Source organism: Physeter macrocephalus, chromosome 2 (genome assembly GCF_002837175.3).
Source record: "Physeter macrocephalus isolate SW-GA chromosome 2, ASM283717v5, whole genome shotgun sequence".
Lineage (NCBI taxonomy): Eukaryota > Metazoa > Chordata > Mammalia > Artiodactyla > Physeteridae > Physeter > Physeter macrocephalus.
The window spans coordinates 83,451,347-83,468,867 of NC_041215.1; the positions used below are offsets into that span (position 1 = coordinate 83,451,347).

The window sequence follows — 17,521 nt, forward strand, 5'->3', positions numbered from 1 at the left end:
GCCTCACACTGTTGTGGCCTCTCCCGTTGCGGAGCACAGGCTCCAGACGCGCAGGCTCAGCGGCCACGGCTCACGGGCCCAGCCGCTCCGTGGCACGTGGGATCCTCCCAGACCGGGGCGCGAACCCGGTTCCCCTGCATCGGCAGGCGGACGCGCAACCACTGCGCCACCAGGGAAGCCCTAGAGATTTCTTTTTTAAAGGTATTTTTATTGTCTTGGGCAAGTCCTTATAATCCTTACATACAACCAGACACTTAAGCAAGGAGCGAAATTCTGCCAGGGGTTTCATTTCTTCCATGATAGAAGTGTCAAGGAATGGTGTGCTTGTTCCAAGTTAAGGCCCTAGAAGAATGATTAAACATAGTGCAGTTAATACTCCATAAAGACCATTTCTGGCTTTCATAGAATCTTCTCACCTCCCATCTCAGTTGCTACTTTCATTAGGAAGGTAAGAGAGTAAATAGTACTGTCACCACTTGACAGGTGAGAAAACTGCAGCTGAGAAGTGTAAAGTATATCAATGTCTCCCGACCCTTAGTTTTGGATCCTTTTGCCTTGAGTCAAGTTCATTCACCAAGTTCTCTTTCCATTCTGTTAGAAAGGATTTTAAGCCCCATTTCTATATCTCTACACTACCTACATACACCATTTGTGTAGAATAATCACAGTTATTTAGGAGAATTAATGTAATATTTACTGGATAGAAGCTTTAATGGATAGGTAGTGTTAGATAATGTCCCTACCAGCATAGCGCTTGTGATGTAGTTTTGTTCTTTAAAAGGCAAGTTAAAATATAGGCCTCTTCTAGCCAACTCCTTTCTCCTCTTCCCTCTAACCCCTGCCTTCTTTCTTTGTACTAATTTTCTCCCTCATTCCTTCCCGTTTATCTTCGGTATTTCCTACCCTTCCAAGTCACTCACTTTATTTTCTTCGTGGGGCGCATGGGAGGAATACAATGGTGCTGCCTCCCCTGAAATGGGGAGGGGGTGGTGGAAGGGTCCTAGCCCCCTCAGTACTCTCTTCCGTCACCTCCGTTGGGTGATTTCCTTTCTTGAGGAATTTAAAGGCCACTGATGGCCAAGAGTTCCCTGGAAGAACAACAGCAGCACTTGAACAGCTCACCTAGGGCTCCCACCCTAGGGCAGATGCTGCTGAGAGATGGGACCTGGGTGGGACCTGGCCCCCAATGTATTGCTGCTGCCCTGCTCTCTGTAGAGTGTGCAGAGATTCTGAGTCCTATATGAAGACCTTCATAGCAGGTAGACACATTCCTAGCAACAAAACTCTACAACTGCTGAAGTTCCCTTGAGTGTGCTTCTGATGTGACAAAGGCCACCTCAGCAGGAAAATGAGCACACCCAATTTCACTGGGATTTTAATGGCTTTCTACACTAATAACTGTTCATTTGTAAGAGTGGGTTTTGAGGTCATCCAATAAATAATCATTGGTTGTATGGTTCTAAACCAGAGACCAGTTCTGTTTTCTTTCATTTGCCAGTATCATCATTCTATAAACATAGATCTGCCTCATCATATTTGCCATAATTTGGATAGAGTGCCTTTTATTATCATCACCACCACTCCCTGCCCAGTTGTAACATATTTTAATTTCTGATTTGCATTAGACCTTGCACACTGCCAGTCAAACCTTGTGGAACTTAGCAAACTCCTGCAGAATTTGGAAATACTTCAGAGAACTCAGTCAGCGCCTAACTTTACTGACATGCAGGTAAACATTTTACTGCTGCTGGTCAAAGGACCTTAAGATATTCACTCAGAATTTTTACTGGATTGTTCTATGAATATATAAGGTAACATTTAAAGGGAAATAACTACAATAAGGATTGGTTTATATTCTGGAGTTATTCTTAATACTTTTGAATCTTGGTGTCATTGTGTTAAGGTATATTTTTTGAAATGTTTTACATTTAAATACAAACTAACTGGAAGAAGTAAATATCTGAATCATTCTTTCATTTTTGTTTTGCATTAGAAATGATAGTTATGAAGACATAACTTAGATACTCTCAGAATTATTACTGTCTTTTCGTGTAGCAAAAACGCTAATCCTGTTTTCATTTGGTATAGCAGAATAATATGTTTTATGGTTAAGTTTTTATCTCTGCTTTTAATGCCCACTGTGCATCAGATATACCTTTATCTCCTGGCTGGTTTGCTTTAGGTGTCTAACAATGATTCTATACTAACTTGCTGTGCTCTCTTTGTCTATACCTGTATCATCTGTGTTAACTTAATAATGCTTTGTTGCTTTTAACTATTTGTGTAATGTAGGCTAACTGTGTAGATATTTCAAAGAAAGACAAGCGGGTCACAAGACGATGGAGAACAAAAAGTGTCAGCAAAGATACAAAAATACAACTGCAGGTACAGACTTTACTTTTCCTTCATTTATACTTATATATTTTTTTTTAAATATTAGTCTGTATATGTCAATTCATAGAAGTTGAAAAGTTTAAAGCAGCTTTTAACTGCTTTAAAGCTAGAGCTTTTCAGACTGAGTTATATTGTCTAAAGTAGTGAGAAATCTATTCTTATTCTGGCATAAGTAAAAAGAATTTAAGATTAGAATTATGTAATATGGCTGTAAAGTCGCATTTTCATCCTCAATTATGGCCTTGGAACCATTAAAACATATTTTAACAAAAAGTCATCTTAAAAATCTAGACTGAAAATCAAATGGGTTGTAATGAACATTCATTTGTATATACTAGATCTTAAAAGAGGCTTTTGTGTGTTAATGCTGTCCAAACTTGTATCTATCAATAAATGAGATGAGGACTGCAATAGGTTAGAAAGTAACAAACTTGGGTTCTAATCTAATCACTATGATTTCCTGGCAGTATAATCTCATGCATTTCTGTTAAATTTTGGGGGCTTCCATTAACTCCTGGGTAAAGTGATGGAGTTTACTTGATGATCTCTGAATTCCTTTTCAACTCTAAAATTCTATGATTCTACAAAAATATTATTGGCCATCAACAATCACTTTTAAAATTTGAACTAAAGTCTTCATGGCTTGTGATAAATTTACCTGAAATTCATTTTAAATAAGTTATTTAGTTGAAATGAATAGTTTAAAATTTTTAAAGCAAGATCCTTTTATGTCATTGCATTGCAATGATACAAAATATGGCAAATGCCTAAAATCTCTTACGTCAAAATTCATGTTACTTTCAGATCTTTAAGCTTGAATTTCTGCTACTCCAGTTCTAGCTATATATTATAAAGGACTCTTGCCCTGCACAATCAAAATTAGACTTATGATTTTGTTTTTCTTTTTATTGCACTATAAATCAATCTATATTCTAACACAGAGGTAAAAGGGACTGCTTTTTAGAATTCTTCAGTCTTTTAAATAAGAACAATAATTCTTCCTTAATTCTGGTTTTATTGATAACATTCTTTGTGTTTTAATTCTGAATGTATGAATAACAAACTCTTTGTTGCTTTGCTTGCTAATCTGATATATTTGAAAATAAATTTTCACAAGCACTAATGATCGCTGTTTTTTTTTAGTTAGAATATCCACATTCTATGAACACAATTTTTTGTGGTCTTTTGTTCAGTATGTTTCTGTGCGTTTCCCCTTCTTTTCAGAAAATTAATACTATAGAGACAAATGTGCCAAATGACTTCACAAGAAAATTGCCTAAAATTGCTTTTGAGCATATGATTGTCTAGTTTTGTGGTGGTCGTTTTTGTTGTTGTTGTTGTTGTTTTTTAAACATGGTATCTATGGTTATCATAGCCAGGAAAAAAGAACCTTAATTATAAATAAAATAATTGAAGAAGGCCAGCATCATAAGAACATATACATTTGTGGATAGATATCATTTCAATCTTGTTTTTATAAGGTATCCCATTGAACAAATTCCCATTCACAGCTGTGGTCTGCAGTAGGTTGGTTCTCAATGTGTATGAGTGCAATGCCACTGGCTGTCCTACTGTGGTTACGAGGCCCACCATGGTCCCCATAACACTCAGTGTTTTCTGGAGGAAACAGAATGTAACTCTGAATAGCCCTCCTGTTCACAGGCTGTGCTTTTCAATGTGGGGAGAGTTTATGAAGATTTTTTTCTGAGTCATCAAAAGAAGTTGTTTAAAAAGCAGGAGAATATTCTCCATTTCATATTCCTGTCACATTTTGGGGTGGTTTGTTCTTAAATTTTCATTTATGCTCTTTTGCCTTGTTTCTGTTTTGCCAAAGAGTAACAAAATGGCCCTTGTGATTCTAGTTTAATTATTTTGGGGGGAAATTGAAATCATCTCATCCCATACTCAAAGAAAACGTTAAACTTTCAAAAGTAGATTTAGTTCCAACTCCAGTGGAAATAAATAGACTGAGAGGTGGCGGTAAGCTATTAATCATTCCCAGAGAAACCTCACTTCCACTTGATCTGGTAAACCAAAGGATCATAGGGTGAATGCTGCAGAACTTAGTACCATCCCTAGACATTTTCTGCTCACCCAAACCAACAGGCCTTCCAGGATCCCTCAGGATGCTCATTCTCTAGCACTGAGAAGTTACTTGGAAGTTTCTTCACCATGCACACCTGACTGGGGAATCTTAAAATCAGCCAGGGATGACTGTGACTAATATGAATGTCATTACTCATCAGTATTTTACCTACAGAAAGTCATAGCATTTATTTTTATTGTAGTGGATTAAACATACCCACCACTTTCTCTCACCCTAATACACAGGTTTTTCCCTCCTGTTTTAAATGTTTCTTGACCATCAGAATCCCATCTCATGATACCAAGTATTTGTTTTGAGCCCATAATCATCTCATTACTTGAACCACTTTCTTCATTGTTGTGGCCAACTTGAGAGATTTTTTTGTAGTGAGTGGCTCATTTTTCATCCCCTCTATCGTTTGGAACTTCTAGTCCACCAGACATTTATGCAGGAACCTAGACTGCCTGGTGGTGGTAGTGGTTATTGTTCCTGCTATTGTTGTTATGGATCTTGTTTTACTGAAGTTTGTATGCAGTATTCTGTAGTAGTTGTAATTTTTGAAATAATTATAAAATAGATCATTTTAAAAATTGACCTTAGGAAAGTAAAAATGAAGAACATGTTGTACTGGATGTTTGATTGCTTATTCTTAGGTAAGTTAGATGATGCTTTTGATCTGAATGTGAATGTTAAAATGTGGGCCATATTTCTCCTTGAAGCCACTGGGAAGCTAGCTCAAGAATCCATTGTGTGATTCATTGGAGGCAACAGTTGTCCGAGACGTCTCTGTGGAATTACCTTTTGGAAAAAATACTTCCTGTGTCCCAAAGCTCAAATTTCTCTTTCTCTTAAAAATCTCAGTATCATCATCATGCAGTAAAACAGTTTGGTTGTGTTTTAAATGAGGTGGAGGAGGGCAAGAAGAGAATGATTTCATAAGGGTTGCTGTAGAAGAGATTGCTGTTACATTTCCTGTGTTGCTAATAGCATGCATTAAATACTAGATCCGTAGATATTGGAGAGAATGAGGAATAGTAGGAAGTATGGGGTAGCAGATAAATTATCTGATGTCATTCATGTGCAGCTATCCTAGATCTCACAGATGCTCAAATTACACTGAAGAGTAAAAATATATTCTTTCTCCTTTTTTTTTTTTTAACTACAGTAGGCATAAAGGAATTTTGTATAGGAAATGTTTTGTCTAGAGCAGATTATGTTTGTGTGTTTGTGTTTACTAAACATATACATATATGTACACAGAAGATTTATGATGATTGAGAGAAATGTGAATATAATTTGGAAAATTAAAGAGAATTGGAGATATAAGAATTTAAAATATTTTTCTGTTATTCCAAAAAGACTAACACAGCCATGCTGTTTTATTTCTCAGTCTGACTGTTAGGTGATTCTGAGAACATTTCAGCTAATTGGAACTGAATTTATTGCTCACGACCTTGAAGAGTCAGGGTCTGTCAAATGCAGCAAAGTTGAGTTGGTTAGAAGGCAGTGTTATTACCCTTTATCGTGTCCACCAAAAAGAGAAGAAAAAAAAGAAAGAAAGAAGGAAAGAAAGCAAGCTCTAAGATTCTTCTACTAGTTTATGCATAGTTGAACATCACTAAATGAAGCCTATACTTTCAGATTTTCATAGCTGATTTTTATAGGTGTTATCCCAGCACACTGAGGACATTGAGATTTTTTTCCTATATTATGGGGACTGGCTTCCTTCCTCCTTGGAAAATTCTTCAACCCGAAGATCAATATCATTCTTAATATTGAATCCCAGAGACCTTTATAGTAGGAGAAAACAGGGAGTTGAGGGTTCCTGGTATCCTTCCCCTTACTTTTTCCTCCCAGCAAGAAACAAAAAATTCTTCCTGACCAACAGGAGGCTCTCATTACAACCTGTTTGCTTTAGCCTTTGCACATTATTTATTTAGTCACTTTTCCCTGAACTCATTTTTTTTTTTGCTTCGATCTACTGAATGCCTTTTGGCTTCGTAGAACATGGCATTGCATGAATAAAACAAGACGTACATTTATTTTACCTTGAAATCGTAAGCTCTTCATCACTTCATAACTTTCCATCTCCTTTTGGGGTAGGGGTTATATTCAGCAAATAGATTTAAGTGTTTGGGTGTTCTACCATGAGAACAATAACATTTTCTCACAGCATGAATGCCCCTCCAAGCTATTTTCAATGCTAAGATTTAGCAAAAGTCAACTTTCAGTTAAAAATTCTCCCTCTCCCTTGTCTGATTATCTTTCATCCTCCCATATCCTGTCTTCTCCCTCCCCCATCCCGTGTTTTCTCCTCCCTCCTCTTCTCTCATTCACTGTCAGGAAGGGCCATCTTCGAAGGGCCAGTTCAGCACAACTCGGCGCCGGCAGAGGCTAGCAGCAGCAGTGGCTACAACAGTGAGTGGATTTCAATCTCAAGTGGATGTTTAATGAGAATGAGAAACTGTGTACTAGTGTCACCCTGCCCCGCGTTCTAATGGTGCCACTCGTGTGCAATGGCATCAAGCACAGCCCTGTCCTGTGTTGGCGGAGCTCTCGCATGTTCTCTGGCTGTTTTTGCACTGCCGGCCTCGCACACAGGTGTTTGGGTTTGCAATGGAAAACTATCATGGGATCCAGATTTCTACTTCTACTCTCAGTGTGAGAAACAGTTTAAATTCAAGGATGCAAAATGGAGTGTGTGGGCGATTTCCTGAAACGATGTGGGTTTGGGGGTTTTTCTTTTGGGGTTTTTTATTTGGTTTTTTTGCCATACTGATATTGGAACCGTTGCTAACTGATTTCTGTTTTTCTAAGAAAAGCCATGTTACTACAGACATAAATTGTGCTTTTTTGGTAGCAATGTGACTATTTGAAAAGGATGTGAGAATAAAGAAATGAGAGGGTAAGAAAAGGTGAATTTTGGTGTCATCTCTCAGCGGCTACCCAAACTTACACTTAGCAAAGGAAAGTTGTTTTCTGGAAAGAATACTGAGCTGGAAATCAGAAAATATAGTGTGGAAAGGAGAAAACCACAAAGTTAAATGGTGTTTAATTCACATCTAGATGTTGGTTTGGCTTTTTTTTTTTAAAAGAGAAAATAGGATGGATGTTAGGAGGATAGAGGGAGTATTGAGATATATAAGGCAAATAACTAAAACTTAAAATTGAATAGAAGGTGCTTAGAATAGTGAACTGCCACGTGGAATATAAAATAGAATATGTAAACCAAGAACCTTATGCTGGATAAAAATAAATCATAATATTTGTTTAATCATGACATCCTATCAACTTTTTATATACAGAGTACTGAGTTCATGGCAAACATTAATTTTTTGGCTATTACATAAGATTTCCTGAATTATCATAGTCTTGCTCTTGCTGCTGGTGGAATGTATTTTAAGTCTAGAATTGCTGAAAAATATGAAAAGATTTTGGTTGCATTGTAGGAGAATGGATACTGGTGTATGGATTGTTGGTTTTCTACTTTATAACTAGTGACTGACTCTCGATTTACATCTGGGTACTTAGCTGGTTTGTTTGAGAGACAGAAATAATTTTGATTCTGAAATGAACAAGTGACATGGAATTTATTAGGGACTGACTCTTAAACTCACAGTTTTGTGAACACTTGAACAAACAAATTTTTGAAATTGATTTCATGGTTAATGTCTATCTTATGCATGTATTCAAATACAGATGAAAAAAGTACCTGATACTGACATGGTAACAGATTCTGACAATAAATCCATGTAAAATCAATTTTTAAATTCTTAAATGTAACCTTTCATTTACAAAATTCAGAAATCCAAATGATTATTGGAGAGAGAACAACATCTCAGTATGGAAAGGGAGGGTCAGGCATTTTATGAAAATACTAATGTTTCCTTAAATAATGTACTTCTAAGGTGGCATGCAGGGAAGTGATTGTGTTTCTACTGTGTTCATTTTTTGATTGCAGATACATATAGTGAATATAATAAAACTGAGATTAGAACCTATTTGAATAGGTTGATTTTTTTTTTTTAGTTGGAAGTACAAGAGGAAAAGCTTTTGAAAGATGGAGGTGTTAATGCTCACCTCCTCCAGGGTAGCTGTGACCACAGAGGTTAAGAATAACTTAGAGCATCTAACGAATGAAGCTGGCAGCATTTAGTCATGTATTCAGGAATAACTAGAGGGAGTGGTTACTCTAAACCCTCTAGGATCTATAGCTTTTAAGTCCATACCAGAGCAGGACAACATCTAGCAGGACCTTCCGCTGGCTCTCTCAGCCCCCTTGCCCACATCTCAGTGACCTGTCGCTGGTGACTCAGCCCTCCTGTTTCTTTTAGTGCAGTGGTTCCCCTTAATTCCCTGCCTTTCCTTTTCCCAACAGTAAAGTTAGCCCACACATTTGGAGGCTGTCCTATCCTGCGAGTTGCCTTTTGTCTGGAATTCTTCCAAATGACTCCAGCTCCTTGTTCTCCTTGCCCACTTAGGTGTGTAGGGCAGCTGAGATTGCTCCCAAAGACAAGTACACCCAAGATGTTTCAGAGATTTATTCTTGTTGATTCTTAGCACTAGCATCCATAATGATCCACTTGCACCACCAGGCAGGCCCAACAGAATAGGGGGTTGGAAGGGAGAAACGCTGGCCCCTCCACGTGGAAGGACCCCAAGAGTCCCAGTGCAATCAGTACTCCACTCTAGCATCCCTGTACATGTGATGCAGAGTAACAGCAGCAGGTGACTTTTCACATTGGCTCCGTGAGTTGTGTATGCTCAGTATCTTCCTTAGACTTGCTGTTGTGTGTTCTCTTTTTTATTCATGTTTACCACTGCTAAATTTCAGTGCTAGTAGTCCGCTGTCAATCTGTTTCTCTTCTGGCTTCTTTATAGACAGGTGATAAAAGCATCTCCTAACAGCCCCCTTCCAAACTGCAGTTACTGGTACCAGAATATTCCAGGATCAGGCTTCCTCCCTGTCACAGGATTTCAAGGAAGCCTTGGATTTCTTTCCTAAGGAGGATGTGAAGTTGCATTTCCAGCATTGAGGTTTCTCACATACGAACACTGAGAGTTGTAGACAGCCCCACTCCAGTCACCACTGACAGAGAACCTAGTTACCATTTAAATTTTCAAATCCCATAATACTCAAATTGATGAATAAAAAACTAAGTAAATGAGCCCCCAGGCTGAAGAGATATTCAGTTAGAGTTAGATTAATACATCTCAATTTGTATTTTCATTTCATGAATTTTTCAATTAAAATGATCCATTCCACATGCTTCTTTTAACCAAAAAAAAATTAAAAACAATATAAACATTTTCAGTCAGAAGTATATAAATATTAGTTTTCATTGTCCCAGGGAACTGTTTGATTGCAGTTTGAATAGAGCATTCCAAGTCCCTTTCCCTGTGGGTTATATACAAAATCATTTTTACCGTTTTAATTGCCAATTTAAACTTCCCTTATGTTCAAAATATAAATTTGTAACATGTTTTTCTTCTCGGTGTCTGATTCCAACTTTTAATAAAGAGCCCATTATCTCAGGAACAAGTCTGGGTCCTCACTGGGCTCTCCGGGCCTCCACTACACCCTGGCCTCCCATCACTACTTCTCCCCCAGCCTCCCTATCCACGCAAGGGAGGAGACCCCTCTCCTACGTCATGCCCCTCCTCGGAGTGTTGAGGGCACCTGAGTGCAGATAAAACCCTTTTGTTGATCCTCAACACATTTCATTCCCCACCACCGAGCACGCACATTCCTTCTTCTCAAATGCTCTTCTAGTTCCTTGCAGCCTGAAACCATATCCTTAAATCTGCAACTCCTTGGTCTTTCCATTTCCTCAGGTCACAGTCTCTGCCCATGACCTCCTAATCACCAACCTTTCCATGGATTCTCTCTGTCCCTCCTAGTGGGCCTTGGGCTGACTGCTCTTTCTAGATTTAGCATCACCACAGGCAAGGACAGAAATTTTCTTTATCTATCTTTAAATATTCTTTCACATAAACCCCATTCCCCTATGGATATCCTAAAGAACCTCAGTCATTACTGTCACAAACTTGCCTGGATAGGATTCCAGCAAATTACTGAACCCAAGGACTCCATTTTCTCAAATGGCTTATCTGCCACTTTTGTGTCTCTTCTCTGGAATAGCCAGGAATTCAGATCCTGATGAGATAAACAAGCTGTTGACACCTCCCAGCCCAGTGTAGCCAAGGTCCCCATGGGGGATGAGGAAGAGTTACTTTGATGACTCCAGATACCAAATTCTTCACATATCATATATTAACATGCTTAGCTTAGCGGAACTGGGGAGAAAGCTTCATGCCCACTTTCTTTCCCAGTAAGCCTTGGATATCTTTTGAGATAAATAACTCCTTGCCAAGACAAAGCTACATCCTAAGGACCCTCTCCAGTCTCAACTGCCCTCACCCAGACCCACCAACTGCAGCTCAGGCTAGATTTTTCGGGTCTCCATCTCCTCCATCCTCTGTATCCTCCGTGCACAGGCACATGCTTGCTTGCTCCCTCCCTCCCCTCTTTTTCTGTCATGAGGTTTAAAGTTAAATAAAACAATGAAAAAAGGAAGTGGTTCTGACATACGTGTACATCAGACAAGATATTGGTTCCTTCCTCCTACAGCATATTTTCTGTTAGGTAGAGGGTGTGAATTATCTTTTAATGTATACAAAATTCAACTTGTGGAGGAGTCTTAAGAGTCTGATTCTTTTTTTTTTTTTAAGAGTCTGATTCTTGAAGATAATTGAATGCATGTCTGTGTAGTAAGAATTAGGGGAGGTTACTGGTAATCTGATTTATAAGAGGAATTGGTATTCTCATTTTCCAAGAGTGTTTGGCTGACAGCATTTGTAATGGTCAGGTAGAACCTTCTAGAAGGAGAGGGAAAGGTGCTTTGCCTCCACCCAGCAGAAGCCTAGCCCAGATCCAGCCTGGGCAAGGAAGTACCTCTAGCCATTTGGGAAAATCTATAGGAATATGACTTTTTTTACTTAATGCTTTTCAATATTGGCCAGTTCATAAGCCATGTTTATGTAACATACAAAGGTAAACTACAGTAACTTACATTTCATTTACAAATACATCTTGATAAATCAATTTCAAATTTAATTGTGAGTCCCTTTAAGCCATTATTATATTTAGTATTAAACTTACTTATGTTTTATCTAATGGCAATGGAGCAAGTGAATCTTTCTGTATACGCACCTCTTGAATTTTTACCTGTTCAGTAAATTCCTGCTCCAGGCTCAGAAAGAAGTAGGCATAAAAAGTGCTCTGACTTGAGTACCTAGACTTTGTGAGAGAAGGTCAGCTACGTCACAGTTCAGACTGCTTTCTGCCAGCACTGTTTCCGTGGGTTCAGAGCTGAAGCTTATCTGGGATGGTGCCTGTTTTTCCTGTCATTGTGTAGTCATCTCTCCCTGTGACAGTGAAAAGCCAGTGAGTCAGTGGCAGTACTAAATCAACTATGGGAAATGAGACTCCTTCTTACCCAGCCACCTGCAAAATAAATGAGTACTGTCTCCGAGTGTGTCCTCAGAGAGGAATCTATTATTCTGGAGACTGGAAGAGATCTTTTCTATGTAAGAGAGGGTGGAACAATGTGCTGTTGCTCTCTAATAATTTGTATCCTCCCCTTTCAGGTTCCTTTCAGTGCTACCATGTCCCCGGTTCGCTTGCATTCCTCCAACCCCAACCTTTGTGCAGATATTGAATTTCAGACTCCCCCTAGCCACCACACAGACCCTCTGGAAAGTTCAATGGATTATACAAAGCTTCAAGAAGAATTTTGTCTAATTGCACAGAAAGGTAACAATAAATATAATGTGCCCTTGAGAGAAGCTCTCTTCCTTGATGGGAAGTTGCCATTTATTCTCTTATCCTTGTTTAGGTGGTCATGGTAGAAAGGTCAAATGGTTTATATATTTATTGCAGTTGTATAGACAAAATGCAGTGGGATATGATGCCCGCCTCCTGGGAGAACACACATCATAGGATTACAGTTTTGACTGAGTAAAGAAAGTAGCATTGAAGGTGAGAAAAGGCAGAAAGACAAAGAGGGTGTTAACCTTTGATGACTGTTCTTCCTATTGCCTTCAGGCCTGGCACTAGGATTGTAGGTCATCATAAATTAATATTTGATTTTCTTCACTCAGAGAATATTAGGACAATGGGATTATCTATTTATTCTCTGAAATTTGCGGAATCAAACACTTAGGGGGAAAAAAAGGCATTAGCCTAGGCAGGTCAGCAGACACTACTACTCAACATCTGTTTTTCATCATTTAATACATACTTGTGAGTTAGCCTTAGCAAGGGAAGAAAAGAAAAGAAACAGATTCTGTTTGAAACTTTTTTTATTAAACGACATAATAAGTTTTACTTTACAGTTTGTGGGTAAGGAATTCAGGAAGGCTCAGCTAAGCAGTTCTTCTGTGCCACGTGGCATTGGTTGGGCTCCCTCAACAGTATTCAGCCGGAAGCTGGGCTGAATCGTTCAAGGCGTCTTCGCTAGCACTTTGGTTGGACCGCTGGGAGGCTGCACACAACTCTGTCCCTCTCCTTCTCCCTCTCCATGGCAGCTCAGGGCTCCAAGAGAATGGAGTGGATTGGAATGGAAGCAGCCAGCTCTGGACCTGAAGCACTGTCCCTTCACTGCACTCTACTGGTCAGAGCTTCACATGCCAGTCCAGATTTGAGGGGAGTAGAAGTCCACCCCACCTTGGAGTCTCTTTTTTGATGTTAAGTTTTCAATAAGGCATGTTGCAGAAGTTCAATTGCTGTCATCAGAGAGTAAGAGGAAGCAGGAGAGTAGAGTGTAGGTGGATTGGGCAGTCTTGTCTGTGTTTACCAAGAAGAGCCTCAGCTTCCAAATTAACTCCCTCCCCTTATTGCTATAGTATTTAAATTTCAGCCACTGAAACTGTGTGTGTGTGTGTGTGTGTGTGTGTGTGTGTGTGTGTGTGCGCGCGCGCGCGCGCCTTTTGACAGTACCTTCCCAGTCTCTTGGAGAAAGATACACATTATGTTGTTTTCAGTCACTAACATCTCATTATGAATTAATCACATTTATTTCCTCTGGGCCCGCTGGTAATAGGTTATAAAATATTCTCAAAAATGTGTGTTAAATGGAACATCTCAAGTACCCCCCATAATACTTAAGAGCCTAGTGCCCCCTCAGAAGGGGCACACACTGAGGACATCTCTGGGAATGCTGAAGTCAACAAAAATGTATAGTTTTAAACCATCAGCAAAGATGTGCTAGCAGAGGTTTCTTTAATTCCACAATCCTGAAGCAATTAAATGATATCATCTCCCCCACCTTTTTTTTCTATAGATTTTTCAGTTGAGATTCTGTAAGGCCACCTCTCTTTCACCTCCTGTTTTACTCCTTGCACATTTTTATTGCATGTCTTAGCTGGATGCTAATCATGTCATTAGACTAGAGCAATGTTATTTTGTTTATGTAACAGCATAGATTTATGGCCAGGAAAGCCAGTAGCTTTTACTTCTAATGTGAGGTTATAGCAGCAGGTAAAATGAGACAGCAAATGTGTGAATTAACTATAGCACAGCTTCTGAAGGAAGATGGGTAAATTTGAAGGTAGCCCTGGGAAAGCTTTGTGTATTTGGTTGCAATCTGGAGGCTTTCAGGAAATCCAAGTTTCAACAGAATTTTAAAGCCTTTGTTGAAACAACATGTTTTCTTTTCTGTTGTGCTAGAAAAAAAGTGGGGGCTTTTCTATGACTATTGAATGAACTCTTTGGGAAGAGTTATGGATTTTGAAATGAGTGAGAGTCCGCTTTTAGAGCTGCCAGTTGGGTTAACATATTTCAGCTATCAAGTTATTACCTTAAAATTGATAACTAGAATGTAGCACATAAATCAATAGATTGTGAGTCCCTTATGATCTCACCATTTTTCCCCTTTAATTCAGGCCACTGTTTTATGCTAAATTTTTCCATTTCTTTAAAAAATCCTCTTATAAGGAAATCCCTATTTTAGAAGACTTTGCATTTTATAGAAACTGTTATTGTAAAGATAGGAGTTGGAAATTCAACCTTTTCGTGTTTCAGAATTAAAGACTGCCTTGGATTTTTACCAATGTATGTTGTTAGGTATGCAGAAATGGCAGTGGAGGTTGTTTTTATTGTTGCTTTTATTTTGTTTTATTTTATTTCCAGCTCTATTGAGATATAATTGACATGTAATATTGTATAAGTTCAAGGTATACATGTTGATTTGATACACTTATATTCTGAAAATAATTGTGATAGCTAACACTGTACCATTTCTTTTTTTTTTTAATATTTATTCGGTTGCGCTGGGTCTTTGTTGCAGCAGGTGGGCTCCTTAGTTGCAGCTCGCAGGCTCCTTAGTTGTGACTCACTGGCTGCTTAGTTGCAGCATGTGGGCTCCTTAGTTACGGCTTGCTGGCTCCTTAGTTGCGGCAGGTGGGCTCCTAAGTTGCGGCATGCATGTGGGATCTAGTTCCCTGACCAGGGATTGAACTCGGACCCCCTGCATTGGGAGTGTGGAGTCTTCACCACTGCGCCACCAAGGAAGTCCCACCATTTCTTTTTTTGTGGTGAGAACATTTAAGATCTACTCTCCTAGCAACTTTCATGTATATAATACAGTACTATTAACTATAACACTATACTGTACATTAGATCCCGAGAACTTATTCATCTTATAACTGGAAGTTTGTACTCTTTAAAAACACTTCTGATATCATGTTGTTCTTGGCTGAGAAAGTAATGCAAGTGCTGTTCTTAAGACCAAATCATTTCCTACCCCAAAGAGAACTAGTTAGAACTTCTAAAACAGCTGTCGTATTTATATTGGCAGGACGCATAAAATGCTCTTGTTTGGGTACACACTTTGGGGAAATAATTTTTGATAGTTCTAAATGATTTGCATGAGGCTTCATTGTACACAGAACTGCTCAAATATTGCCTTCAAATATGGCAGAGTAAAACTTGTTCCCTTTTCCTTCTAGGAATTATAGTTTAGTTTCTAAATATTGAAATTTAAAAATTGATAATTTTATATGCTGCTTCCAGGTCTTTGTTGGCTTATCTGGTTTGAAAGGCTAAAACTTTCATCCTGATTAATTACCATTCCTATATTTGTTTTGTGTATAGATATTCTGGTAGATTCCATTTTATGGCTGACTTTCAATTAGACTGTAACATAAACTTTCCAGAAAATATCTGTGCATGAGTTAAAGTACTGAGAAGTTTATAATTTTGTATATTCTTTCTGGATCCATTTGATCTTTGTTTCTTACTTTTCTCCCCACGCAGTGCATTCTCTTTTGAAGTCAGCGTTTAATAGCATAGCTATAGAGAAGGAGAAGCTTAAGCAGATGGTTTCTGAGCAGGATCACAATAAAGGCCACAGCACGCAGATGGCACGGCTCCGACAGTCACTGTCTCAGGTAAACGAGAGTGTTTGTTTCACTCTCATAATACGTTCCTAACCGTATACGCCAAAGATGGGGGTGGAGGCAATCATCCATCATGGGGATGGCACATCCCCATGTGCCATCATCAAGATGATGACACATCATCTGAAATTCTCCCAAGACATTGCAGGTGGATTGGGCAGTCTTGTCTGTTTTATTACATTTTATTACTTTTCTTCCAAACAATATCAAGGTAAGAGTGAAAATCAACCAAACTTGCTTGCAAACATAATTGCTATTTTGGCTGATTGAATACTTTTAATGCCTCTCTGTATTCATTATAAGGCAGTCCCTGGTTTAAAAAAAAATCATGCATTTATACATGATTTACATACACATTTAAACAGTTATGTTCCAGAATACGTTTGATCCAATGTCAAATAGACAAAATCTACCAGATCTTCCACACTTACTATTTTTTCCCACTTACATTTTAATCTGTTGAAAATTACTGATAACTATTACCTATTTTTTCTATTCTGATTTGCACTCTTAGGATTTTCTTCCTAAGTTATGCTCCCTGAAGGTAGACTCTTATATATATTTCAATATATATTTTACACTATAATAAATATTACTCAATATATATTATATTGATCTTATTAATACTAATCAAGTCCCTGTGTATTTCAAGGTTGAAATTTCTGTTAAAAATCCTTTAAAACTGCCCTTATGCTTTCTTACATTCAGCACTTCCTCTGAAATATTTTCATTTAGTCTATAAATTAACCTTTAAAATTTCCTTTGAGACTTCAATGTTGTTACTGATTTTGTGTGAGAACTCGGTGTTTATATAAAATATTGTTCACTTCCTGGTGCCTTGGATCAGAGCGAAGGAGCAAGCAAATCCTGGGTAAGTGGTTTTCCATGTGGATCAGCTCCTGCTTGAAGAGTTTCCCTCAGTTCTTGAAAATTAGACTTAAACTGGTCTCACCATGTTTTATGTACCTGAACTGTCAGCTTCTTTTCAGCGTTAAGTTTCACGTTATTGAATGCTGTTTTCTGGGCCACACTTTCTGCTGTTTGCCATCAAACACTGTCAGTTGAGGTGCATATGCTGCTTCCAGTGCAAAACTAGGGAACTCGAGAGCCTGAGCATTCAAAGCGGCAACTGTGTTCCAGTCTCCAGAGGGCTTCTTTCACAAGTACACTTTAATGCTTGCCCTGTACTGATCTCATGTCATGTATCTGTTGAACACCCTAGTCCATGTTAATCGATCTTCTGAATTGTGATCCTGAAAGGATCATGAATCAGAAAGATCAAAATAATGGTTAGTAAACCATCTTGTATGTCATCTTGTAAATGTGTCAAATACACTTTTGTCCCCCTACCTGTTGCAGTGTTTTCTTCAGTTGTATTAAGGATTGAAGTCTTAGTGGTATGAGATAAGCTTATACTTAGAAAAATAAGAAAATATGCTTGTTTCCCGCTTGCTTGCTTTTATTTGCTTGTTGGTAAGATAGAGAATAGTAAACACATCTAAGTTTGGGAGGTCAGGTGAGATTAGAAATGGTGATGAAGAGAAATTTTAAAGCAGTCATTCATTTGTTCATTCATTTATT

At 38.4% G+C, this 17,521-nt stretch overlaps 1 protein-coding gene and 1 non-coding gene across 2 annotated transcripts in view; both read left to right on the plus strand.

Moving 5' to 3' along the window:
• OSBPL6 (oxysterol binding protein like 6) overlaps positions 1 to 17,521 on the plus strand; it is a 101,854-nt gene that overhangs the window by 46,379 nt on the left and 37,954 nt on the right. The window contains exons 8-12 of the mRNA XM_024122392.2: positions 1,626 to 1,729; positions 2,293 to 2,385; positions 6,824 to 6,898; positions 12,131 to 12,296; positions 15,798 to 15,931. Coding sequence (XP_023978160.1) covers positions 1,626 to 1,729; positions 2,293 to 2,385; positions 6,824 to 6,898; positions 12,131 to 12,296; positions 15,798 to 15,931 — 572 coding nt within the window. The remainder of the gene's footprint in view (positions 1 to 1,625; positions 1,730 to 2,292; positions 2,386 to 6,823; positions 6,899 to 12,130; positions 12,297 to 15,797; positions 15,932 to 17,521) is intronic.
• LOC112064595 (small nucleolar RNA SNORA79) lies at positions 12,560 to 12,703 on the plus strand. The gene has a single exon (XR_002891555.1). It is a non-coding gene; the product is annotated as a small nucleolar RNA SNORA79 (small nucleolar RNA).